At 44.9% G+C, this 27,392-nt stretch overlaps 1 protein-coding gene across 1 annotated transcript in view; it reads right to left on the bottom strand.

The window, feature by feature from the left end:
* Positions 1-25,098, bottom strand: part of LOC115464456 (vomeronasal type-2 receptor 116-like) — a 32,274-nt gene extending 7,176 nt beyond the window's left edge. Inside the window, exons 1-2 of the mRNA XM_030194836.1 lie at positions 24,334-25,098; positions 12,127-12,354 (exon numbers count right to left, since the gene is read on the bottom strand). Of these exons, the coding sequence (XP_030050696.1) occupies positions 12,127-12,354; positions 24,334-25,098 (993 nt within the window). The remainder of the gene's footprint in view (positions 1-12,126; positions 12,355-24,333) is intronic.
* Positions 25,099-27,392: the final 2,294 nt, after the last annotated feature.

Here is a 27,392-nt window from a genome sequence, read left to right as displayed (position 1 = left end):
GAGATAAAAAAAGTCTAATCAGAGTTTATCTGAACAGGCTCAAGAACAGAATGTTAAAATCATTAAAATGTCAGGAGAAATTGAAGAATTAAAAAATTTAACCACAACTTTGATTAAAGAGAGAGAAATCCAAAAAAGAAAATATGCTTAAGAAATATTTTTGTGATGTGCTGGGAATACCCATTGAGAGATATCCTCCCATAACGAGGGCCCAGTACATAACTGGGATATCTAAGTTGCCTAAAGAACAATCTCAGCCTGCTCCTTATCCTGACTTGAACTTGACAGAATTTTTGGAGAGCTCTCTTGAATTAATAACTGAGAGAGCAACATTATTAGTCACCTTCGCTCTTGAACCAGATAGAAATAATATTTTCCGCTCATATTTTCGCCACATTAATGACTCTTTCTTGGGACAAAAAATACAGGTTTTTCCTGATATGGCGCGAAACACACAAAAAAGGAGAAAAGAATTCTTGACATATAAATCAATTCTTAAATTAGGTGGAATATTTATTTTAATATTTCCTTGTAAATGTTATGTCTCCTTTGCGAAAGTGAATTATGTGTTCTTTACACCCAAGAAATTGTTGGAGTTCATTGAATTAAAAGAAAAGGACGTTCCACCTGTGGAGACTCCCATAGTTAATGCTGTTTAAACCGGCTGTGATCATCCGCTTCTTCCTTCCGCTTGTAATAGTTAAACTATGTTATTTTATTACTTAGTAGAAATTTCTTAGTATCTTGATCTATTTCATAACATTGTGGACAAATAATAATGTTTATTTCAAGACTATATCAGTTTGATATAATGTATTATACAGCTATTATAATTTCTGATATTTCCAATACATTTATGCTGATGGATATAAATGTAAAAATTTAGTAAAAGAATTAAAAAAAAAAATCTTCTTGTGTGCAAAGAAAGGAAGGTTTGAGACATCTGTGGAATGAGATTATTGACTGCCAGAAAACTGAATTGAATAATCATTTTCAAGATGATGCTTATGGAATGATGACTGTTTCTGCTGCCTGTATGCCAACATCTGAGGCCTTTGGCCAAAGAGAGAGTCTATAGCCCCCGTGCACTTTATGTGGCATTACCATAGAAGAAACTGAATTAACAGCATCTACATTTGAAAGTAGCAGAAGGTACAAATTATCTATCATTAATCAAAGTACTAGACAACTGCAATGTGGACATTTTCTCAAATGTCAATGTCCTTTTAAGAGTACTTATCACTCTGCCAATGACAACCTGCACTGTGGAACGACTGTTTTCTACTGTAAACCGTATCAAAACAGCATCAAGAGGCTCCATGCTCACCAGTCACCTCCATAATCTGTCACTTTTTTCATTTGAGAGAGAACTGTGTCTTTTATTGGACTATGACGAATTATTGATATATTCAACGCCAAAAGATGGCACCTCATTCCATAGTGAGCATAGTGACTCAACTCTACAAAATAAGATATGAGCTATCGATTTGCTAGGTGTCATTATACAGCTTCGGAATTGTACATTAGCACCAAATTCTAATTTACTTTATCTAAAGCTTCACTAGTGCTGCCCACCAGGTACTTTTTATAAGCCTATATACAGAAAGACTCTTAGGCTTTGAGAAAGCTTAGCTGACTAATAGAGGATATACCTTTGTTCAATCCCTATTAGGTATGCACTCCTTATTTAAGTTTTATTTCATTTTTTTCTTTGGTCTCAGTATCTACACCAAACACATATGTACAAAATATGTGTTTTGTCCCACAACACAAATGGTGTATGAATTTCATACTATTCACTTACTGTTTTTGTATTATAGCACACTGCACTGTTTTTTTTAAATAGCTATGTTTAAACACACATATACTTTCTGCATTTGACAAGTAAGTGATGACTTTTTTCTTGTTTTTTTATTTAAAGTATTTGTTTTTACATATGGATATATATTCTTTTTGGATTTATATATTTTGTAGCGTTGCCTCTGACACAGCCTATGGGCGAAATGTGGCCATGTCAGGTCATTTTCAATAAAGTTTTTTTGGTTTGTTCTTCCTCTGTGATCCATTCTGTTCCTTTGATATATATTTATTAAAAGGTAAAGTTGAAGGATATGTGCCAAACTGTGAAAATTTTATTTTGTCAGCATCAGAAGAGAGAGAGAAAGCAGTAGAGACAAAGGAAGGGGAAAAGACTTCAAAGCATTTTACCTGTTTTGCTTAATCAAGCATTTACATTTGTTATAAAGCAAAGTTTGAAGTATATATGTCATTGCTGTAATTATATTGCAGGATTCTGTCACGTGCGTTGAGATGTTTGCCATTATAGTAGACATATCTGGTCAAGTTTGATATGGCATAATGTAACTCAGGGGCGTATCTGCATGGGGCCACAGGGGCCTGGGCCCCCGCAGATTTCGCCCTGGCCCCCCTCCCCACCGTCAACCCTCCCCCGCTGCTTACTTTTGCTGGTGGGGGGCCCCAATCCCCGCCAGCCGAGGTCCGACCCGCAGTCTTCATATTTCATCTTCCTCCGACTCCTCCGTGGCCATGCTGTAAGTAACGCTGCTGATTCGTTGAATCCAGTTCGGAGTCTGATGTCGCAGCACGTTGTATGCGCGTACGCCGAGATCCGCTTCCTCCTCCGAGTCCTACCTTTAAAAATATTTCTTCAGCTGGCGGGGGACTCCAACCCCCGCCAGCCGACTCGAGATCTTCTTTAACTTTCTTCTATCTTCGTCCTCCGCGTGGCCGACGTGTTGCTGCTGTTGGGCAAAGCTGAAATCCAGTTTCAGAGTCTGACTGACGTCGTAACGTGCTGCGACATCAGACTCCGAAACTGGATTTCAGCTTTGCACAACAGCAGCAACATGTCGCCGGCCACGCGGAGGACGAAGATAGAAGAAAGTTAAGGAAGATCTCGGGTCGGCTGGCGGGGGTTGGAGTCCCCCGCCAGCTGAAGAAATATTTTTAAAGGTAGGACTCGGAGGAGGAAGCGGATCTCAGCTGGCGGGGGTTGGGGTCCCCCGCCAGCAAAAGTAAGCGACGGAGGGGAGGGTTGACGGCGGTAGAGGGGCCAGGGCGAAATCTGCGGGGGCCCAGGCCCCTGTGGCCCCATGCAGATATGCCCCTGGTTTATGTTGATACAGGTCAGCTGTTTGGCAGACTATTTACTTAGAAATCCATCATCAAGTGCATTCTAAAGCATTATTTTATAGTATCCCAAGAAACACTACTCATAACTATATATACAGTGCCCACCCATATTAGCTCTGGCTACGCCACTGTCAAAAGTGATACACTTGGAGTGCAGAAATCCAAAGGAGATGTACAAGATAGGAGTAGAGAGATTGATAAGAACAACTCAGAAGAGGGACCTTGGGGTGATGGTATCTGAGGTTCTCAGGAGGATGAAACAATACGCATAGAGAGGGGTTCACCTAGCAGAAGAAAGGAGGTGTTGATGCCCCTGTACAAGTCATTGGTGAGGCCTCACTTGGAGTACTGAATTTGAAGAAACAATGTGACAAGGCGGTGGTCATGTCAGAAGGATGCTAGGCTGCATAGAGAGGGGTATAATCAGCAGAAGAAAGGTGGTGTTGATGCCCCCTCTAAATATCGTTAGGGAGACCTGACTTGGAGTATTGTGTTCCATTTTGGAGGCCATATCTTGCTAAGAATGTAAAAAGATTTGAAGACATACTGACCTGAACATGTATACCCTGGAGAAAAGAAAAAACAGGGGTGATATAATACAGATGTTCAAATATTTGAAAGGTATTAATCCACAAACAAATGTTTTCCAGAGACGAGAAGGCAGTAGAACTAGAGGACATGAATTGAGGTTGAAGGGGGACAGACTCAGAAATAATGTCAGGAAGTATTTTTTCATGGAGAGGGTGGTAGAAACCTGAAATGCCCTCCGGCAGGAGGTGGTGGAGATGAAAATGGTAATGGAATTAAAAAATGTGTGGGATAAACACAAAGGAATCCTGTTCAGAAGGAGTGGATCCACAGAAGCTTAGTGGAGATTGGGTGGCAACACTGGTAATTGGGAAGCAAAGCCAGTGCTGGGCAAACTTCTACGGTCTGTGCCCTGAAAATGACAAGGACAGATATACATATAAAGCATCACATACAATGAGTTTATCTTGTTGGGCAGACTGGATGGACTGTACAGGTCTTTATCTGCCATCATCTACTACATTACTATGTTGGAGGCTACATCTTGCTAAGGACGTAAAAAGTCTTGAAGATGTTCAGAGAAAAGTGATACAAATAGTATGGGGTTTGTGCCACAAGATGCTTGAGGAGAAACTTGATGACCTGAAGATGTACACCCTGGAGGAAAGGCGAGACTGAGGTGATATGATAGAGGAGGGAAGGTGGTAGGATTAGAGCATATCAATTTAGATTGCAGGGGCATGACTCAGGAATAATGTCTGGAAGAACTTTTTCACAGAGAGGGTGGTGGAAGCCTGGAATGGCCTCCTGTGGGAGGTGGTGGAGATGAAAACAGTAACAGAATTCAAAAGTGCGTGGGATAAGCTCAAAGGAATCCTATATGGAAGGCATGGAACCAAATAAGCTTAACAGTGATTAGATGGCAGCAGCCGTAATTGAGAAGCAAAGCCAGTGCTGGGCAGACTACTACGGTCTGTGCCCTAATCATGGCATGACATTGGCGAACAAGTTCAGCGCCAGGTAGACTTCTATGGTCTGTGCTTTAATCGTGGCTGAAGAGATTTGAATGGGCTAGAGTGGGCTTCAATGACAGCTTTAGTAGATGGAGAATAAGTCTAGGGCCGGGCAGACTTTTATGTTCTGTGCCCTGAAAATGGTAAATAAGATAACACCAAAAGGCAGACCTTGCAAAACACATACAGCCCGATATTCAAAGGAAAATGGCTGATAAAACAGCACTTAAGTGGCTTAATGGCTTAAAGATAGCTGTTTATATCAGGCTATTCACCAATTTTTAAAGTAAGAGCACTACTACTATTACTACTACTTATCATTTCTATAGTGCTACTAGACGTACGCAGCGCTGTACACTTGAACATAGTAACATAGTAACATAGTAGATGACGGCAGAAAAAGACCTGCACGGTCCATCCAGTCTGCCCAAGAAGATAAATTCATATGTGCTACTTTTTTTATTTGTACTGTCCTCTTCAGTGCACAGACCGTATAAGTCTGGCCAGCCCTATCCCCGCCTCCCAACCACCAACCCCGCCTCCCAACCACCAGCTCTGGCACAGACCGTATAAGTCTGCCCAGCACTATCCCCGCCTCCCAACCACCAACCCTGCCTCCCAACCACCAGCTCTGGCACAGACCGTATAAGTCTGCCCAGCACTATCCCCGCCACCCAACCACCAGCCCCGGCACAGACCGTATAAGTCTGCCCAGCACTAGTCCCGCCTCCCAACCACCAGCTCTGCCACCCATTCTAGGCTAAGCTCCTGAGGATCCCTTTCTTCTGCACAGGATTCCTTTATGTTTATCCCACGCATGTTTGAATTCCGTTACCATTTTCATTTCCACCACCTCCCGCGGGAGGGCATTCCAAGCATCCACCACCCTCTCCGTGAAAAAATACTTCCTGACATTCTTCTTGAGTCTGCCCCCCTTCAATCTCATTTCATGCCCTCTCATTCTACCGCCTTCCCATCTTCAGAAAAGGTTCGTTTGCGGATTAATACTTTTCAAATATTTGAACGTCTGTATCATATCACCCCTGTTCCTCCTTTCCTCCAGGGTATACATGTTCAGGTCCGCAAGTCTCTCCTCATATGTCTTGTAACGCAAATCCCATACCATCCTCGTAGCTTTTCTTTGCACCGCTTCAATTCTTTTTACATCCTTAGCAAACTACGGCCTCCAAAACTGAACATATCTTGCTAAGGATACATGAAGAGACAGTCCCTGCTCGACAGAGCTTACAATCTAATTAGGACAGACAAACAGGACAAACAAGAGATAAGGGAATGTTAAAGTGAGGATGATAAAATAAGGGTTAGGAATTAAAAGCAGCATCAAAAAGGTGGGCTTTTAGCTTAGATTTGAAGACGGTCAGAGATGGAGCTTGACGTACCGGCTCAGGAAATCTATTCCAGGCATATGGTGCAGCAAGATAAAAGGAACGGAGTCTGGAGTTAGCAGTGGAGGAGAAGGGTGCAGATAAGAGAGATTTACCTAGTGAACGGAGTTCCCGGGGAGGAATGTAGGGAGAGATGAGAGTGGAGATGTACTGAGGAGCTGCAGAGTGAATGCACTTATAGGTCAATAAGAGGAGTTTGAACTGTATGTGGAACCGGATAGGAAGCCAGTGAAGTGACTTGAGGAGAGTGCTAATATGAGCATAACGACCCTGGTGGAATATTAGTCATGCAGCAGAATTTTGAACAGATTGAAGAGGAGAGAGATGGCTAAGTGGGAGACCTGTGAGAAGCAAGTTGCAATAGTCTAAGCGAGAGGTGATGAGCGTGGATGAGGGTTCTGGTAGTGTGCTCAGAAAGGAAAGGGCGAATTTTGCTGATATTATAGAGAAAGAAACGACAGGTTTTAGCAGTTTTTTGAATATGTGCAGAGAAGGAGAGGGAGGAGTCGAAGATGACCCCAAGGTTATGAGCTGATGAGACAGGAAGGATGAGAGTGTTATCCACAGAAATAGAGAATGGGGGAGGAGGAGAGGTTGGTTTAGGGGGAAAGATAAGAAGCTCAGTCTTGGTCATGTTTAGTTTCAGATGGCGTTGAGACATCCAGGCAGCAATGTCAGACAGGCAGGCTGATACTTTGGCCTGGATTTCAGCTGAGATTGCTGGTGTGGAGAGGTAGATCTGGGAGTCATCAGCATAAAGATGATACTGAAAACCATGGGATGAGATCAGAGTACCAAGGGAAGAAGTATAGATGGAGAAGAGAAGAGGTCCCAGGACAGATCCCTGAGGTACACCAACTGACAATGGGATAGAAGTAGAAGAGGATCCTCTAGAGTATGCACTAAAGGTACGCTGGGAGAGATAAGAAGAAAACCAGGAAAGAACAGAGCCCTGAAATCCAAGTGAGGACAGTGTATCAAGGAGTAGGCTGTGATCAACAGTGTCTAAAGCAGCAGATAGTTCGAGAAGGATGAGGATAGAATAGAGACCTTTGGATCTGGCTAGGAACAGATCATTGGAGACTTTAGCAAGCGCTGTTTCAGTTGAATGAAGGGGGCGAAAGCCAGATTGAAGTGGATCAAGAATAGCTTGAGATGAAAGAAAGTCAAGGCAACGGCGGTGAACGGCACGTTCAAGTATCTTGGATAGGAAAGGGAGGAGGGAGATGGGGCGATAGTTGGAAGGACAGGTAGGGTCCAATGAAGGTTTTTTAAGGAGTGGTGTGACTACGGCATGTTTGAAGGCATCAGGAACAGTCGCAGTGGACAATGAAAGATTGAGGATATGACAGATAAACGGGATGACAGTAGGAGAGATAGTGTTAAGTAGATGGGTGGGAATAGGATCAGAGGAACAGGTAGTTAGTTTCGAGGAGGAAAGAAGATGTGTAGTTTCCTCTTCAGTGTTTTCAGAAAAGGAAGAAAAGGAGGCAGGGATTGGAGGGTTGAGAGAATGGACTAAGGGAGGGAGAGGTGGAGGTGACCTGGTTGAGAATTCAAGTTTAATCTTGTGAACCTTATCATGAAAAAACTCAGCCAGAGTCTGGGGGGAAAGTGAAGGGGGGGGGGGGGTTGGAGGTGAAGTCACTTTGAGGAGAGAGTTCAGTATGGCAAAGAGACGATGAGGATTTGAGCCAAGAGAATTAGTCAACTGGATGCAATAGTCCTGTTTGGCAAGTAAAAGAGCAGACTGGAAGGAGGTCAGCAAGAATTTGAAATGTATGAAGTCAGCATGGGCACGGGATTTCAGCCAAAGGCGTTTGGCAGAGCGGGCACAGGAACGTGGGTAGCGGATTCTAGAGGTCAGCCAAGGTTGGGGTTTGGTACATTTTACAGAACGGGGAATGAGAGGAGCGAGAGTATCCAGAGCAGAGGAGAAAATAGTATTATAGGAAGAGACAGCCTCATTGACAGACTTGGATAACATAGTGGTAGAGAAGAGATTTGAAACATTGGAGGACAGAGTAGAAGGGTCAATAGCCTGAAGATTCCTAAATGTATTGGTTAAGATTGGACGGGACTGGGGAGGAGGGTGTTTAAGTGTGAAAATTATCAGATAATGGTCAGAGAGGGGAAGAGTTGAGGCACAGAAACTGGAGAGTGAGCAGTTTGAGGAGAGGATAAGATCAAGACAGTGGCTGTTTTGGTGAGTGGGGGCAGTGGAGCACAGTTGAAGACTGAAAGAGGATGTTAAAGCAAGAAACTGTGAAGCATAAGAGTCAGAGGGATCATTAGCATGAATGTTAAAATCCCCAAGAATGAGGGAAGGAGATGAAGGTTCAAGAAAGAAGGAAAGCCAAGCATCAAAGTCAGTGAGAAAGGAAGAAAGGGACTTATCAGGGGGTCGATAAATGACTGCTACTCGGAGAGGCAGAGGAGCAAATAGACAGATGAAGTGGACTTTGAAGGAAGAAAAACAGTGAGACTGAGGTAGAAGAAGAGGTTGAAATCCTCAAGAGGGTGAAAGTAGTAGCCCGACACCACCTCCGCGGCCAACTGGGCGAGGAGTATGGGAGAAAAGATAACCTCCATGGCATAGGGCCGCAACTGAAGCAGAGTCTTCAGGGTAAAGCCAAGTTTCAGTTAGGGCAAGCAGATGGAGAGTACGAGAGATAAAGAGGTCATGGATGTAGAAAAGTTTGTTACAGACAGAGCGGGCATTCCACAGAGCGCAAGAGAAAGGCAGGGAAGGAGGGGGGAGGAGAGTAACAGACATTGGATTGGAGATATCACGGTGTGACCTGCACAAATAGGATGAGAGCTGATGTGGAGGACCAGGATTGGGATTAATGTCCCCAGCGGAGAGCAGGAGAAGGAGTAAGAGAGTACGGAGAAGAGTAGGAGAGGTACGATGACAGCGACGAAGGCAACAAAGGTGAGATGTACTCAGATAGAAAGGAGATGGATGAATAGAAGGAAGGAAATGTTTAAGGTTGAGAGCTGAGAAAAAGGAAGAGGAAAAAAGAGATGGTGAGATGATGAATACAGATGGTAGACAATGTGTTTCTGCAGTGTACAGTGGTTTAAGATGGAGAAACAAATTAGGAAGGGACAGTGCCAAGAAGAAAAAGTGTAGTGGAGCCATAAGTAGTAACTGGGAGAAAAGTAGATGTAAAGAGAAAAACGGGCACCTAGAGCGGAGGCCCTGAGTGGATCGGAGTGGACCTGGGAGTCACCCCGGAGAAGGCTGTAAAGGATATGCAGATGAGCTGCAAGTCCTCCAAAGCACCTGAAAGGCAGCCAAGTTTGGTGGCCATATTTGGTTGCCACAATAGATGGAATAACTTTGGCCAGTCTCACTTCAAGTAGCCAGTGCTGAATATCAGCGTGGCCGGTTAAAATTGGATCGGCCGAAGTTAAACCGGATATTCAATGCCAGTCACCGGAAATGGACAGGCATTGAATATCCAGATTTAGCGCTAACCGTGGGAGACAGCCTGGCTATCTCCTTGCGGTCTGAATATCGGCGCCATAGTCTTTATTGGTGAATTAAAAGTTCCCAGAAATTCAACATAGAAAGCCCGACATGGCTATGTTTCACCAGAATTACAGGCTGCATCAGGGCAGTGGTAACCAGCTGATGTACAACTTCAGAATCAGCCTGACTGGTGCAGCTGTTAAAATGTGGCAAGCATACAGTGTAGGTTACAAAGATGGATAAATAGACCACATAGGTGGTCTCTGCTTTACTTCCTGTTTTGCAAAAAGCCCCCAGGCCTAACCAAGTCCCAATCCTTGCTGGTGCGTCATGCGATGTGTGTTGCCCATGTGATATTAGCGGCGCACTGGAAGCAACCTTCTGTTCCCCCTATTATTAAATGGCTAAACAAACTTTGGTATATCTGTGAGATGGAAAGACTTTGGGCAATTAAATGTCATACTCTTGCTAAATGGGAGGCTATTTGGAACCCCTTTCTGAAGTATTGTACCTACTGAGCTGGTTTGCTGTGTGTTTGGACCTGTGTAGTAGTAAGTGGGTTGGGGGGGGGGGGGATTTCCAGAGTTAATTGAGACATAAGGTGATGGTGAGGGAGGGTAGGGAGGGGTGTAAGAAAACTCTTTAAATACTTTGAAGTTACATTTATCTTTTTGTATATCAAGAAGTATTATTGCTTTACACTATTGGGGTATTGTAATGCTGGATGTTTTGGGATTGTTGGCCAGTAATTTCATTGCGTACATGATCTGGTTTGCTGTACTCTGTGATGTTGCCTTGACAAATGTTTAATAAAGACTTCATACAAATTAAAAAGAAAATGTGGCAAGCAATGCTCTGGGGCCAGTGTTTTTAAAAGAGACTGATCCCAGAACATTGCTTGCCACGTTTCAACAGCTGCATCAGCCAGGCTGATTCTGAGTTGTACAGCAGCTGGTTACCACTGCCCTGATGCAGCCTGTAATTCTGGTAAAACATGGCCATGTCAGGAATTGTATTTTGAACTTCTTGGAGCTTTTAATTCACCAATAAAGACTGTTTTTTGACAAGGTCTGCCTTTTTATTTTATTTTCCACGTTGGATTTGGTAGACCACCTGCCTTGTTGCTTTCTGACTGAAAATGGCAAACACAAATCAAGATCACGTAAGCGTATGTAGTATCACATCATGTCTTATGCTATGAATTTATATTGTTGGGCAGACTGGATGGACTGTACAGGTCTTTATCTGCTGTCATCTACTATGTCACTATCCAGCTCATTTTCGAAAGAGAAGGGCGCCCATCTTCCGACACAAATCGGGAGATGGGCATCCTTCTGTCAAGGGCGGCCAAATCGGCATAATCGAAAGCCGACTTGGCCCTTCCTCAACTGCTTTCCGTCATGGGAAAGTCTCAAAGCCCACCTCTTCAATGTCGCTTTTGGCACCTAATCACAACACCTCTACTCAGGAAATCTAGACTACCCCAACTTGACATTTCGTCCTTTAGATTGTAAGCTCTTCTGAGCAGGGACCGTCCTTAATTATTAACTTGTACAGCGCTGCGTAACCCTAGTAGCGCTCTAGAAATGTTAAGTAGTAGTAGTGTACCGAAGGCGGGACAGGGGCGTGGTTAACAGATGGGCGTCCTCGGCCGATAATGGAAAAAAGAAAGGCGACTCTGACGAGCATTTGGCCGACTTTAATTGGTCCAATATTTTTTCACGTCCAAGCCTTGAAAAGGTGCCCGAACTGACCAGATGACCACCGGAAGGAATCGGGGATCACCTCCCCTTACTCCCCCAGTTGTCACCAACCCCCTCCTACCCAAAAAAAAAAACAAATTAAAAAACATTTCTTTCCAGCATCTATGCCAGCCTCAAATGTCATACCCAGCTCCATGACAGCAGTATGCAGGTCCCTGGAGCAGTTTTTAGTGGGTACTGCAGTGCACTTCAGGCAGGCGGACCCAGGCCCACCACCCCCTCCCTACCTGTTACACGTGTGATGGTAAATAGGAGCCCTCAAAAACCTACCCAAACCCACTGTACCCACATCTAGGTGCCCCCTTTACCATTTAAGGTCTATGGTAGTGTTGTACAGTTATGGGTAGTGGGTTTTGGGGGGTTCAGCACCCAAGGTAAGGGAGCTATGCACCTGGGAGCAATTTCTGAAATCCACTGCAGTGCCCCCTAGGGTGCCCGCTTGGTGTCCTGGCATATGAGGGGGGATCAATGCACTATGAATGCTGGCTCCTCCCACGACCAAATGGCTTGGATTTGGTCGTTTTCGAGATGGGCGTCCTCAGTTTCCATTATCGGCGAAAACCGAGGTCGCCCATCTCTAAGGTCGGCGATCTCAACATTTAGGTCGACCATCTCTAAGGTCGACCTAAATGTTGAGATTTGGGCGTCCCCGACCGTATTATCGAAACGAAAGATGGATGCCCATCTTGTTTCGATAATACGGGTTTCCATGCCCCTTCGCCGGGGCACCCTTAGAGATGGGCATCCCCGTTTGATTATGCCCCTCTATGTTATTTGATTCTGACCTCAGCAAAGTCACTGTCCCACACAATCGCCTTCTCGTCAACGGTAAAATCCTGTCCTGGAGGTGCGTAAGGGTTATAACTTCCAACAATTTCATTCCTCTGCATTCCATTGAGTAGATAGACAATATTTATTATATCATATCCAATAGTGAGGTCTCCATTCTCATCAAAAAGTAACTCTTCATCAAGACCGTTCTTCATGTGGCCATTCCTCAGATAATGATGAAGCTAAAAAATGAAAGGTAAATTGTCACCTTTTTAGCTAAAAAAAAAAACTTTAGAAAAGAGAAAAAAAAAAGCTTTCGGTGTTTCAAATTCCATCCTTACACTGGCCTCAGAATGACTCCCTCAAATGCAAGTAAAATTATATGCACAGAGGATTACGTAAATAATCTTAGCACACACAGTAAGGACAATTTCCAAATAGTCCTTTAACATGGGTGAACAACCAATTAATTGTAAATATAGCTTATGAGAATGTCCATCCACCAAGACAAAAGTCTCTACGGAAAAATATCAGTCATGTGCATAGCAAATTCAAATCCATCTTTACAATAGTCCAAGAAAACAGAGAATGCAAAGGAGAAAATGGAAAAAATGGATGGACATCTGCTTAAACCCCAGCTTTAACTTTACATCTTTTGGCTCAATTTCTTCACAAAGAGAAAAGTATGTAAGAAATGTTGCCAAGAGCTAGACAGCAGGTGCCACTGGAGAATGAGCTAGACCTCACTCAGGAAACTTGAACTCATCTCGCTTTTGATGAACACGTCACTATCCTGCTATGTCCAGCCAGAAGAGAAATCCCAATTAATCCTTCAAATATTATTCCCTCTTAATTTACATGTGGCATGAGAACACAATCTATCGAGGCAATCACTGCCCACAACAAAGTATTCTACCGTGAATGGAAACCTTCGTAAATCTTTTCACTCCCTGTTTCAATCTCCACATACAAAAATCAAAACGGGTGTGATAACAGAAAATCATACAACTGAAAAAATGTACCACATATAATACTTCTGAAAGGCAAGGTCCGGGGGAAAGGAGTAGCAGAAGGAGACACATTTTTATTTATGTGCTGCACTTGTATCCCACATTTTCCCACCTATTTGCAGGCTCAATGTGGCTTACAAAAATGTTACGACGACATATACACATTATAGAATAAGAATTTCAGAATATAGATATAGATAGGTGCATAAGAATATCATAGCAATCATATTAACGGAATAATAATTTTACAATTGTTACAAATACGAGTGCATAAGTAAATCATGTGGGATTGGAAGTGGATTGATAGATAAACATAACACAATGATATCAGGACAAGTTATAATATTCAGTCATGAGGATGGAATTAAGATGAACAAAAAGGAGGGTTCCATAATAGTTGTAATTGGAATAATTTGGGAGTCAGATCGTTATGGGGAATCTTTTTTGTACGTCATTATGAATAAGTAAGTCTTTAGTAATTTTCGGAAGGTTGTCAAGTCATGTGTTGTTTTTATGGCGATCGGTAATTCATTCTATAGTTGTGTGCAGATGTATGAGAAACTAGATGTACGTATAGATTTGTATTTAAGTCCTCTGCAGTTGTGATAGTGAAGGTTTGAGTAGGTGCATGATGAACTTTTGTTCATCTAAAGTTAAGTGTGTTGATTGAAGCCAATAGGTTTTTTTTACTAAATGTGGATTTTGTATTTTGAATATTGTTTGATGAACACTGTCAGTGAACTGTTTGAAGGGAAGTTTTTACAGATGATGAAGAGTGGATCGTTCAATGATCACCATAGCTCTCTATAAGTTGAAGTTACTTGGAGCTCTTTGAGGCTTTTCTTCCCCTTTCAGAAATATTATATGTGGTACATTTTTAGAGCTGTTTGAGTCAATCTCCACGTACAACAGCAGTGCTGTAGCTATGGCTTTCCCCAACAAAAGATCAATTATGCTATGTGATATCTATTACTACTACTACTTAACATTTCTAAAGCGCTACTAGGGTTACGCAGCGCTGTACAGTTTAACAAAGAAGGACAGTCCCTGCTCAAAGGAGCTTACAATCTAAAAGACAACATGTGCAGTCAGCTTACAATCTAATGGACAACATGTGCAGTCAATTGGGGCAGTCTAGATTTCCTGGATAGAGGTAAAAAGATTAGGTGCCGAAGGTGACATTGAAGAGATGGACTTTGAGTAAGGATTTGAAGATGGGGAGGGAGGGGGCTCTGCGTATGGGCTCAGGGAGTTTGTTTCAAGCATAGGGAGAGGCAAGGCAGAAAGGGCGGAGCCTGGAGTTGGCGATGGTGGAGAAGGGAGCAGAGAGGAGGGATTTGTCCTGTGAGCGGAGGTTTCGGGTAGGAGCGGAGGTTTCGGGTAGGAGCGTAGGGGGAGATAAGGGTAGAGAGGTAGTGGGGGGCTGCAGACTGAGTGCATTTGTAGGTTAGTAGGAGAAGTTTGAACTGTATGCGGTACCTGATTGGAAGCCACTGAAGAGACTTGAGGAGAGGGTTGATATGAGCATATCGGTCCAGGCGGAAGATAAGACGTGCAGCAGAGTTCTGAATGGATTGAAGGGGGATAAGTGGCTAAGTGGGAGGCCAGTGAGGAGTAGGTTGCAATAATCAAGGCGAGAGGTAATAAGAGAGTGGACGAGTGTTCGGGTGGTGTGCTCAGAGAGGAAAGGGCGAATTTTGCTGATGTTGTAGAGAAAAAAGCTACAGGTCTTGGCTATCTGCTGGATATGCGCAGAGAAGGAGAGGGAGGAGTCGAAGATGACTCCGAGGTTGCGGGCAGATGAGACGGGGAGGATGAGAGTGCCATCAACTGAGATAGAGAGTGGGGGGAGAGGAGATGTGGGTTTGGGTGGAAAGATAATAAGCTCTGTCATGGACATGTTCAGTTTCAGGTGGCGGATGGACATCCAGGCAGCAATGTCAGATAAGCAGGCTGATACTTTGGCCTGGGTTTCCGCAGTGATGTCTGGTGTGGAGAGATAAAGGTGTCGTCGGCATAGAGATGATATTGGAAGCCATGAGATATGATCAGCGAGCACAGGGAAGAGGTGTAGATTGAAAAAAGAAGGGGTCCAAGGACAGATCCTTGAGGAACTCCAACAGAGAGCGGGATGGGGGTGGAGGAAGATCCATGAGAATGTACTCTGAAGGTACGGTGGGAGAGATAAGAGGAGAACCAGGAGAGGACAGAGCCCTGGAACCCAAATGAAGATAGTGTGGCAAGGAGTAAATTGTGATTGACAGTGTCAAATGCGGCGGATAGGTCGAGGAGGATGAGGATGGAGTAATGACCTTTGGATCTGGCAAGGAACAGGTCATTACAGACTTTGGTGAGTGCCGTTTCAGTTGAGTGTAGAGGGCGAAAACCAGATTGAAGCGGATCGAGGATGGCATGAGAGGAGAGAAAATCGAGGCAGCGGCTGTGAACGGCACGTTCAAGTATATTGGAAAGGAAGGGTAGGAGGGAGATGGGGCGATAGTTGGAGGGGCAGGTAGGGTCAAGTGAAGGTTTTTTGAGGAGAGGTGTGACTACAGCATGCTTGAAGGTGTCCGGGACGGTTGCAGTGGAGAGAGAGAGGTTGAGGATATGACAGATGGAGGGGGTGACAGTAGGAGAGGTGGTGTTAAGTAAGTTGGTGGGGATCGGGTCAGAGGAACAGGTGGTGCATTTCGAGGTGGAAAGAAGGTGGGCGGTTTCCTCTTCGGTGATATTAGCGAAAGAGGAAAAGGAGGCCTGGGTTGGTTGGTTGAGGGAGTGGGTTAGAGGGTGAGGAGGAGGAGGTGGTTTGGTAGTAAATTCGAGGTTGATCTTTTGTACCTTATCGCGGAAGTAGTCAGCCAGAGTTTGAGGAGAGAGTGAGGGGGGGTAGGAGCAGAGGGCACTTTAAGGAGGGAGTTAAGGGTGGCGAAGAGACGACGAGGGTTGGAGCTGAGGGAATTTGTTAATTGGGTGTAATAGTCCTGTTTGGCAAGGAATAGGGAGGACTGGAAGGTGGATAGCATGAATTTGTAATGAATGAAGTTGGTATGGGTGCGAGATTTCCTCCAGAGGCGTTCTACAGATCGGGCGCAGGAGCGAAGGTATTGGATGCAGGGGGTCAGCCAGGGCTGGGGATTAGTACGCCTTGTGGGACGGGAGATGGATGGTGCAAGGGTATCCAGAGCAGATCATTCAATGATCACCATAGCTCTATAAGTGAAGTTACTTGGAGCTCTTTGAGGCTTTTCTTCCCCTTTCAGAAATATTATATGTGGTACATTTTTAGAGCTGTTTGAGTCAATCTCCACATACAACAGCAGTGCTGCAGCTATGGCTTTCCCCAACAAAAGATCAATTATGCTATGTGATATCTACAGCCATAAAGCCTATCAAAGGATCAAGGATGTCACAAAATCCCCTCCTATCCTTGAAACATCCCCCTCCTTTCAATTTCTCTCTCCCCTAGCCTGTGACCTGAAGATCCCCTCCCACTCCACACTAACCCCCCTAGTCATAATATAGGCCCTAGTTGTGCAGGGGGGTAGGAGTAAACCCCGCTCACTCCTGACCCTAGCAACTGAATCATCAAAATGGCATGACCTCTCACAGATTCCTTGTGGTCCTACTGGTAATAAAACAGCTGTTAGGGGCAAGAGAAAATGGGGTTTACTCTTGCCCCCATTGGACCAGAAGGGATTGAAGATAGGCCTGGGGGTGACCAGGGTAGTTGGGGTGGGGTAGGAGGGTGATCTTGATGTTGTGGGCTGGGGAGAGGGGGATCAGAATGAGAGGGTCTGTTTTGGGGGTGGGGGGTGGGAAGGGGTTTGAATGGGCTAAATGATCGTATTGAGGGTTATGAGGGTGTCGGCTGATACTTAGTGCCGGCACCTGCATAGCTAAATTTAGGAGAACTTTTGAACTGTCACCCTCAGTTTCTCTTGTGGTGAAGGCTGAACAGTTCTGTGACCGTGGGGACTTTGAGGCTATTGTAGAACATGGCAGCTAGTTTGCATCTATTATAGAAAGAAATGTAGGCACCTGCTTTTCTGTATAGAATAGTAACTTAACTAGGTGTATATGTGTGTATGTGCTTAGGTACGAGAATCAGCCCTACAGCTATATAAATAGTTGTTGCAGGAGACAAACACATAACATAGTAGCTCTAAGTTCTGTGCCTAAGAGCACGCCACCCAGACTCTGCGCTTTGTATGTCCACCTGCAAGCTAAACAGAGTTGCAGAACAGAATTTAGGCAGAATATAGGCAGGTACTTTTAAAAAAATTTTTCCTTGTATATGCTGGATTTTCTTATTCTTGATTTTCTGAATTGCATTGGAAAAATTGAAAATAAAGAATATAGGCAGTTGCAAACATTATGGGGGCATTTCTAGAAATGGTTCAAAAAATTGAGCACCCAAAAAATTGACACTGAGCACTAGAGAATATCTTGTCTTACATTTCCCTATCTTCAAGAATGTGACATATAAAACAATTCACTCTGCTAATTTGTCCTATCAAGACACCAAAATTTGGAATTCTCTTCCTAAATCAAATCAAGTTTACAGATGACTACCAAACTTTTAGAAGACTTCTAAAAACATATTTCTTCAAGTCTGGCCTTTCTGAATACAAAGAACTGTATTTGAATTTTACCAACACCTTTTTCTTAATCTCGTTTTCCATTTAGTCCTGCCTAATTATGCTTTCACCTATCCACCCTTAATTATTTGTTTGTCCTTGAGATAGTCTAAATCCCTGGTTACTTACTGCACATGTATTAATTTGCTTCTTGAAGTTATTGTAATTTGTGTTATATTATGTATATTATTATGTTTTAACCACTTTATTGTTTGTTTGTAAGCCACATTGAACTTGAGTCTATTTCAGGCTAATGTGGGGTATTTATTTATTTGTTACATTTGTATCCCACATTTTCCCACCTTTTTGCAGGCTCAATGTGGCTTACATAGTACCGTAGCGGCGTTCGCCGGTTCCAGTCTGAACAAATACAAAGTGTGCACAAGTACAAAGTGTGATTGTGGTAGAATTTGGTTCATATATGGTAGATACATTGGGGAAACATTAGGTAGGAAGAGGGGGAGTTGGGGCCCTTGGCCTGGATTGGCCACTGTCGTGGACAGGATGCTGGGCTCGATGGACCCTTGGTCTTTTCCCAGTGTGGCATTACTTATGTACGTTCTTGGTGTTGTGTAGCAGGTACTCCGGTTATTATGTTGGGTCAGTGGGGTATGCCTTTTGGAACAGGTTTGGTTTTAGTTTTTTTCTGGATCTTTAGGTGGTCAGACATTGTTTTTACTGTTTTTGGCAGTGAGTTCCATAGTTGTGCGCTTAAATAGGAGAAGCTGGATGCATATGTTGTTTTGTATTTAAGTCCTTTGTTGTTTGGGTAGTGGAGATTAAGATATGTTCGAGCAGATCTTGTTGTGTTTCTGGTTGGCAGGTCTATCATGTATCCTGGGGCTTCGCCGTAGATAATTTTATGGACCAGGGAGTAGATTTTGAAAGCAATACGTTCTTTGATTGGGAGCCAGTGCAGTTTTTCTCGGAGGGGTCTGGTACTTTCAAAACGCGATTTTCCAAATATAAGCCTGGCTGCTGTGTTTTGAGTGGTCTGGAGTTTCTTTATAATTTGTTCTTTACAGCCCGCGTAGATTCCGTTGCAGTAATCTGCATGGCGAAGTACCATTGATTGTATCAAGTTGCAAAATATTTCCCTCGGGAAGAATGGGTTCACACGTTTAAGTTTCCACATTGAGTGGAATATTTTCTTTATGGTGGATTTTGCTTGATTCTCTAGGGAGAGATTTCGGTCGATAGTTACTCAGAGGATTTTCAGACTGTTTGCGATAGGAAGAGTGTAACCTGGGGTATTTATGTTTGTGAGTTTATATGTGTTATATTGGGATGAGATTATGAGACAGTGTGTTTTTTCTGTGTTGAGTTTTAGTTGGAATGCGTTTGTCCATGAGTTCATGATGTTCAAACTGAGCTTGATTTCATTGGTGATTTCTGCCAGGTCATATTTGTAAGGGATATATATTGTGATGTCATCAGCATATATGAATGGGTTAAGGTCTTGGCTGGCTAGTGGGGTCATCATGAGGTTGAAAAGGATCGGTAATAGTGGTGATCCTTGCGGTACTCCACAGTCTGGTTGCCAAGGTGATGATATGTTTGTGCTAGCTTTCACTTGATAGGTTCTAGTGGTTAGGAAGCCCTTGATCCATTTGAGTATGTTTCCACTGATTCCGAAGTAGTCTAGGAGTCTTAGTAGTATATTATGATTGACCATGTTGAATGCACTGGACACGTCAAATTGTAGTAGAAGTATGCTTTTACCTATTGCTATTTCCTGCCTGAATTTAGTTAAGAGGGTAAGTAGTACTGTTTCGGTGCTGTGTAAGGGGCGGAATCCTGATTATGATTCGTGTAGTATTGTGAATTTGTCTATGAACTCATTAAGTTGGTTGGTTACCAAGCCTTCCATTAGTTTGACTACAAAGTGGGATGGATGCTACTGGACGATAGTTGGTGATGTCATTTGTTTTTTTCTTGGTGTCTTTTGGTATTGGGGTTAGTAGGATGTTGCCTTTTTCTTTAGGGAAGATTCCTTGTTGAAGCATAAAGTTTAAATGGGATGTGAGATCTGTTATGAAGTGATGGGGGAGAGATTTTATTAGGTAACTGGGACAGGTATCCAGTTGACAGTGGCTGTTGGAGTACCTCTTGATCGCCTGGGTAACTGTGTCGGCGGTGAGGAGAGCGAATTTTGTCCAAATTGGGTCCACTGGGTATTTACCAGGGGGTGGGTCCAGTTCACTGATGAAGGTTTCGATGTCTGTATTGTCCTGAGGCAGAGTTTTGCATAGATTTACAATTTTTTCGTTGAAGTATTTAGCAAGGTTGTCTGCAGATGGGGTGTCAGTATTGGTTGTGGTGACCGGTTTTATGTCTAGTAATTTGTTCACGATATGATATAGTTTTTTCGTGTCTTTGTATTCCGGCCCTATTTTAGTTTTGTAGTATGATCTTTTGGTCTGTTTTATTGCGTATTTGTATTTTCTTTGTATTAGTTTCCATGCATGTTCCATTTTCCTTGATTGTGTTTTTGTTTCAGTTCCTCATTGAACCATGGTATCGAATTGTGTCTGCTTGAGGTTCGTGTTCGTAAGATTGCTATTTTGTCTAACATGTGTCTACATCTTATATCCCATTTTGAGAGGTAGTGTGTGGAGTCCGTTTGTGCTGTCCAATCATTATTGTATACCTGTTTCTAGAAAGTTTCCGCATCTATTTGGCCTCTTGTGGTATAGGTTGTATGTTCTCGTTTGTGGATGGAACCCTTTTTCCGCCATTTCAGGGCTAAGTTTAGTTTGTAGTGGTCAGTCCATGGTGTTTCTGTCCATTTAGTTTCTGTTATTATTAGGTTTTGGTCCTTAGACAGTTTCTGTGAGATGAGGTTGAGTGTGTGCCCTTTCACATGGGTTGTTTGCATGTGCAGCCATTTAAGTGCACATCAGGGGCGTAGCCATGGGTGGGCCTGGACGGGCCCAGGCCCACCCACTTTCCCTCCAGGCCCACCCATCCAAATCCTTCATCGCTGTCGCTGCCTTTCTCCCGCGGCTTCCGGGAGGCAGCGATCAGCGTTACCTGTCAGTGCCTGCCCTGAAATTGTGCTTCTCTTCTCCCCAGGCTTTGCCCCGCTCCTTTCTTCGCTCATCGCGCTGCGCTGCTATTCAAACAGGCAGCTCCGCTCCTCTCTGCCGCATCTATCCGGCCCTACTAAACAGGAAGTGCATCAGAGGGCCGGATAGACGCGGCAGAGAGGAGCGGAGCTGCCTGTTTGAATAGCAGCGCAGCACGACGAGCGAAGAAAGGAGTGGGGCGAAGCTTGGGGAGAAGAGAAGCACAATTTCAGGGTAGGCACTGACAGGTAACGCTGATCGCTGCCTCCCGGAAGCTGCGGGAGAAAAGGCAGCGACAGCGATGAAGGATTTGGATGGCGGGACTGGAAGAGTAAGTGCTGGATTTGTGGTTGGTTGGTTGGGGGGGAGGGGGGAGGGGGGAGGGATACTTTTGCCAGGGACAGAGTCAGACTTGTAGGAGGAAGGGGATTAGAGGGAACTGGGAAGGAAGAGAGCTGCTGGAGGTGGGAGGAAAAGGAGGAGGGGATCAGGATAGAAGGGAGAGCTGCTGGACATGGGAGGAAGGGGCTGGAAAGCTTCTGGAAGAGGGAGGGAAGGGAGAGAGCTGCTGGACATGGGAGGGAGAGGAGGAAGGGGCTGGAGAGCTGCTGGACAAGGGAGGAAGAGGAGGAAGGGACTGGAGGGAAGGGAGAGAGCTGCTGGACATGGGAGGAAGAGAAGGAGGGGACGATGGAAGGGAGAGAGCTGCTGAAGGAAGGGGAGGAGGGAACTGAATGGAAGGGAGAGAGCTGCTGGACATGGGAGGGAGAGGAGGAAGGGGCTGGAGAGCTGCTGGACAAGCTAGGAAGAGGAAGAAGGGACTGGAGGAAAGGGGGAGAGCTTCTGGACATGGGAGGAACAGGAGGAGGGGACTGGATGGAAGGGAGAGAGCTGCTGGACATGGGAGGGAGAGGAGGAAGGGGTTGGAGAGCTGCTGGACAAGGGAGGAAGAGGAGGAAGGGACTGGAGGGAAGGGAAAGAGCTGCTAGACATGGGAGGAAGAGAAGGAGGGGACGATGGAAGGGAGAGAGCTGCTGAAGGAAGAGGAGGAAGGGATCTGGGTGGAAGGGAGAGAGCTGTGGGAGGAAGAGGAGGAGGGGGTCTGGATGGAAGGGAGAGAGCTGCTGGACATGGGAGGAGAACTGGAGGGAAGGGAGAGAACTGCTGGTACAGCACAAGGAGGGAGGGAAGGGAAACAGAGATACCAGACCAAGGAGATGAAGGAAAGGGGAATATTAAACCTACAGCTTGAGGGAGGGAGGCAGGAAATCAAGCAACCAAACCAGATGCTGGAAAGAGGAGGGAGTGAGAGGGAGAGAAGCTGGATGGGGTAGGGTCAGAGAGGGTAGAGATATATTGGCACTGGGGACAAAGAGAGGGAAGAAGATGGACAGAGTAATATAGGGACACAGAGAAAAGGAGATACTAAACATGGAGGAAGATAGAGGTACAGAGATGGAAGAAGATGGAAGGATGGCAGAGAAAGAGGGAAAACAGATGGAAGGATGGCAGAGAAAGAGGGAAAATGGATGGATGGGGAGAGAGACACTGGATGAAAGGATGCAGAGAGAAAGGGGAGAGACTGGAAGGATGTGGAGAGAGAAGGGACATTGAACAGAAAAGGGTAGAGAGATAGACACTGGTTAGAAGGAGGGAGAGAGACAGATGGAAGGATCAGGAGAGAGGGTAGATGGGTAGAAGGATGGGGAGAGAAAGAGGGAAGACGCTGGATGGAAGGGTAGGGAGAAAGAGGTGACACTGGATGGAAGGATGCAGAAAGAAAGAGGGGAGACTATTGGAAGGATGGGGAGAGAGAGGGGAGACACTGGAAGGATGGGGAGAGAAAGAGGAGAGCTACTGCATGGAAAGGGGGAGTAGTGAAAGATTGGAGAATAAGAGGAAAGGGCATGGGGAGAACAAGGGTGAGAAAAAGATGAAAAGCCATAAGTAGATGAAGGAAATTAAAGAATGGTAGTAAGAATGAATTAAATCTGGACACAGAGAGAGGCAGAAAAATATTGAAGAAAGCAAAGAAAAAGGAGAGAAAAATGACAAATGGCCAGGAAACCCTGGCAGAAGAGTTAAGCAAAAACGAAGGAAAGCAGAATCTAGAGACTGGGAGCAACACAATGAGAAAAAGTAAATGGCCATACAACAAAGGTAAAGAAAATAATTTTATTTTTAATTTAGGATAAAGTAATATGGTGTTAATAAAGTTTCAGAGACCAATACTTCCTTCCTTAGGTCAGGAGAGGATACCGTAACAGCATTATACTGACCTGAGGCAGGAGGTTTTGGTCTCTGAAAGCTCACTGAAAAGGATTAGGCTATTAAATAAATTGTCTGAAATCGGATGCACTGAAAAGCAGCACTTTACCCTGTGTGACAAATGCATCTGAGTGTGACTAAATTTTGCTGGGGGGGGGGGGGGGGGGGGGGCTACAGAGAAAATTTTGTGCCCACCCACTTTGGGTTCAGGCCCACCCAAAATTGGCAGTCTGGCTACGCCACTGGTGCACATGAGTGAAGGAAGTCCTTGCAGTCAAGTGCATTGATAGAGTCTGGGTCTTCTAGATGGAGGTTGATGTCTCCTAATACTAGTATATTGGAGTTGGAAAAGCAAGTATTTGAAATGAAGTCCATGAAGTTTGGCTGGCTTTCCTTCCAATTGCATGGTGGTCTGTAGAACAGGACACGTTTTAGATGGTCGAGCAGGGTTTTATGTTGGATTCTGATTGAGGCTATTTCGAGTTGAGTTGTTATGGATTCGCCTGTGGTTTTGATGGTGAAGTGGGATTGGTATATGAGCGCTATGCCTCCGCCTCTCTTTTCCTTTCTGGTCCAGTGAGTGATTTTATATCCTGGAGGGCATAGCTTTAGTATGATTGGGACTTCTTGATTATGGATCCAGGTTTCAGTGATGAAGAGTAGGTCTAGTTTTTCTGATGTAATCCAGTCTGTTACTATTGATGTCTTGTTTACTACAGATCTGGCATTAACGTAGCCTACTTGTATTTTGTCGTATGGATCTTTTGAGTCCAGTGTTATGTGGAGTTTTGTCAGTTGTCGTTTCATAGTTTGTGAGGGTTTTTTTGAACCTTTCTTTCCCTTTTGTTTTGAGTGTTCGTTAGTTTGTGTTTTTCTTTCATTTTGGTTGTTGTCAGTGTGGTGAGGTGAGGTGTGGTGTATCTGCTTGGTCTTTGGTAGTTATACAGTATGGGTATCATGTTATTATCTGCGAGTGGTGTGGTGAGTGTTTGGTGTCATGAATAAATAAATATAGAATCCAGGGGTATATGTGCACATACACACACGTCAATATTCTAATAATTTATGCATATATCTGACACATAAATGTTAGCATCTATATTATTGAATTTACTGCATAATCTCTCCACAGCACCCTGGCTTCTCTTTCTCCTGCTCTCATTAAGCCTTCCCTTCCACACTATGCTGGTATATATCACTCATTTTATCGCGATCAGTTTTCTCACAAAATATCTTACCTTCCAGGGTAAATAATCCAAAAATCTACTTTCTCCACTCCACATAGTGTCATTTCCAAAACCAGATGTGATCATGTCATGTAGTGCGTGTGCCAGGGTGTACACAGCATTGTACACACTATAGCTGCTTCCTAAGTATTTGGTGTCACAAGGTGGTTTAAAGACTAATGTTTCATTAGTGATGCAAGTTCTTCTAATGCTCTTTGGGCACTGGCTGTCACACAGGCTCATCCACCATGACCATGTGTAAGAATCATTTGGAAGTAGGAATGGATTCACCTCACGGACAAATTTTGAAAAATGTGGAATATTCTTGTTTGCAACTGTGAATGCCAAGGTGTTGTTCTTCACACTCCAGCCCAATGGATAACTCGAGGCAAAGTCCTGCTCATATGTGGTGATCCAGACTTTTTTTGTTATAATTACATAACCTACATTCTTAAATAGGTTCCAGACATAATCCCTGCTACAATAGAGAATGATCACACTAGTTGATGACTCATGGATTCTTTTATAAAATTGGGAGAAATCAGTTGGTCTGACACTGTCACGCTTGAAGATTTCCACAAATTCAATGCAGCCTCCATTCTGCTCAATCCCTTCTTTCAGAATCTGGACAGCCCTAAGGCTATTGTCTTCATAACATGTAACGATACCAATCCAATTCCAGCCAAAATGTTTCAGTAACTTGACTATTGCAGCACAGAGGTGCAGCTCACTGGGGACACTCCGGTAGAAATAAGGAAACTTAATAGTGTCACTCATAAACAAATTCTGTGAGATGAAACTGATCTGTTGAAAAGGGTTATTTGTGCATCAACACCTTGACATTGTGCACCAGACATCTCAAATAATATGTTTAAACAGTGCTTTTTTTTGTAGAAAAAAGGTGCCGGTACTCATTGTGGGTGGAGTCACCACATATGACTCCACCCCTATTATAGCCACACCCACATTTACCACACCCCTTATACCAGCCATAGCGCATATAAACAGACATCATTGAAAATATTATACTAGTATAGGAGAAAAAAAATAACGTGATTTTTTTTCATTATAAATAATTTCTGTAAGCTGTTACAGCTCCAGTATACCCAGTGCAAAATAAGACAGCAGATGTAAATTCTCAAATTGGACATATTCCAGACACTAAAATGAAAATAAAATGATTTTTTTCTACCTTTGTTGTCTGGTGACTTTGTTTTTCTGATCATGCTGCTATCTGTCCTCCTAACTCCATTTCCAGGGCTTCCTTTCCATTTATTTCTTTACTTTCTTCCTTTCTTGCCCTACATCCGTATGTAAAAGCTGGGTCCTCCGCAGATTTGACTGTCCAGTGGATCCAGCTTTGGCCTATTTTCTACATCCATGTGCAGTTTTTCTCCTCTCTTCCTTTTCCCTCATCTCCTTCCTCACTCTTCCCTCGCCTCCATCCATGTCCAGCATTTCTTCTCTCTCCCTTCCCTCTCCTCCATCCACCCATGTCCAGCAACCCCCCCTGTCCCCCTTGCCATCCACCCATGTCCAGCGACCTCCCCATCCCCCCTGCCATCCACCCCCCATCCCCCCAGCCATTCACCCATGTTCAGCGATTCTCTCTTCCCCCTGCCATACCCATGTCCAGCAACCCCCCCGTCCCCCCTGCCATCCACCCATGTCCAGCAACCCCCATCCCCCCTGCCCTCCACCCATGTCCAGTGATTCTCTTGTCCCCCCTGCCCGCCACCCATGTCCAGCAACCCCCCTGTACCCCTGCCCTCCACCCATGTCCAGCGATTCTCTCTTCCCCCTGCCATCCATCCATGTCCAGCAATTCTCTCTTCCCCCTGCCATCCACCCATGTCCAGCGACCCTCCTGTCCCCCCTGCCCTCCACCCATGTCCAGCAACCCCCATCCCCCCTGCCATCCACCTATGTCCAGCAACCCCCCCTGTCCTCCACCCATATCCAGCGATTCTCCTCGTTTCCCTGCTCCCCCTCCCTTCAGCCACCCATACCCATCTGAGCCCCCCTCCCTGACCCAGTCCCCACCTGCCTACCAGCTCCATGCCGACGACCCTCTTCTCCTGCCACCCGGCACCGTGACCCAGCCTAAAAGAAGAAAAATCGCCTCATCGGCTGGCCTCACTGTGTTCCGCCCTTGCGGAAATAGGAAGTTACATCAGAGGGCGGGACACAGTGAGGGAAGGCCCGACCGACCGACAAGGCGATTTTTCTTCTTTTACAGGCAGACGCGAGGCACCGCTCCACCACTTCGGAGATTTTTTTAAAGGCTGGGTCACGGTGCCGGGTGGCAGGACAAGAGGGTCGTCGGCATGGAGCTGGTAGGCAGGTGGGGACTGGGTCGGGGAGGGGACCTACAAAAAAGATGCCGGTATGCTGTACCAGCGCAAAAAAAAGGACTATGTTTAAAACAGTATTTTGCACAGAAGGGTAGATGATTAAAAGTGAGAGATTATAAAATCACTTTACATGAAATGGCATTAAAGCAGCAGTAGGTGAATTTTCATACTTTTTTCAAAGCTTGAATACTGCTAGTTACATTGCAGATGAATCTTTACAGGTCTACAGTGGCGTACCGAGGGGGGGGCGGTGGGGGCGGTCTGCCCCGGGTGTCGGCGGGTGGGGGGGGTGCTCCCCCGTCTCCTGCCACCACCCTGCGTTTTAAAAAAAAAAATCCATTCAGCGAGGGACGCAGGCAGCGCCTTGTGTCTGCCCTGCTGTGTGCTTTGAAAAAAGAAAATCGCTTCGCTGGCGTCGGGCCGGCCTTCTCTCGCTATGTCCTGCCCACTTTTGAGGTAACTTCCTATTTCCTCGAGGGCGAGACATAGCGAGAGAAGGCCGGCCCGACGCCAGCGAAGCGATTTTCTTTTTTCAAAGCACACAGCAGGGCAGACACGAGGCGCTGCCTGCGTTGCTGCATGGATTAAAAACAAAACGCAGGGTGGTGGCAGGAGAAGAGGGCTCTGTCGCTCTCCACGGAGGGGGGGGGGGGCTCAGATGGGAGAAGGAGGTGGGGGAGCTCAGGGGGGAGAAGGGAATTGGGGAGGGGTGGGGGG

Source organism: Microcaecilia unicolor, chromosome 3, assembly GCF_901765095.1.
Source record: "Microcaecilia unicolor chromosome 3, aMicUni1.1, whole genome shotgun sequence".
In the NCBI taxonomy this organism is placed as follows: Eukaryota; Metazoa; Chordata; class Amphibia; order Gymnophiona; family Siphonopidae; genus Microcaecilia; species Microcaecilia unicolor.
This window is presented reverse-complemented; position numbering and strand designations above follow the sequence as displayed.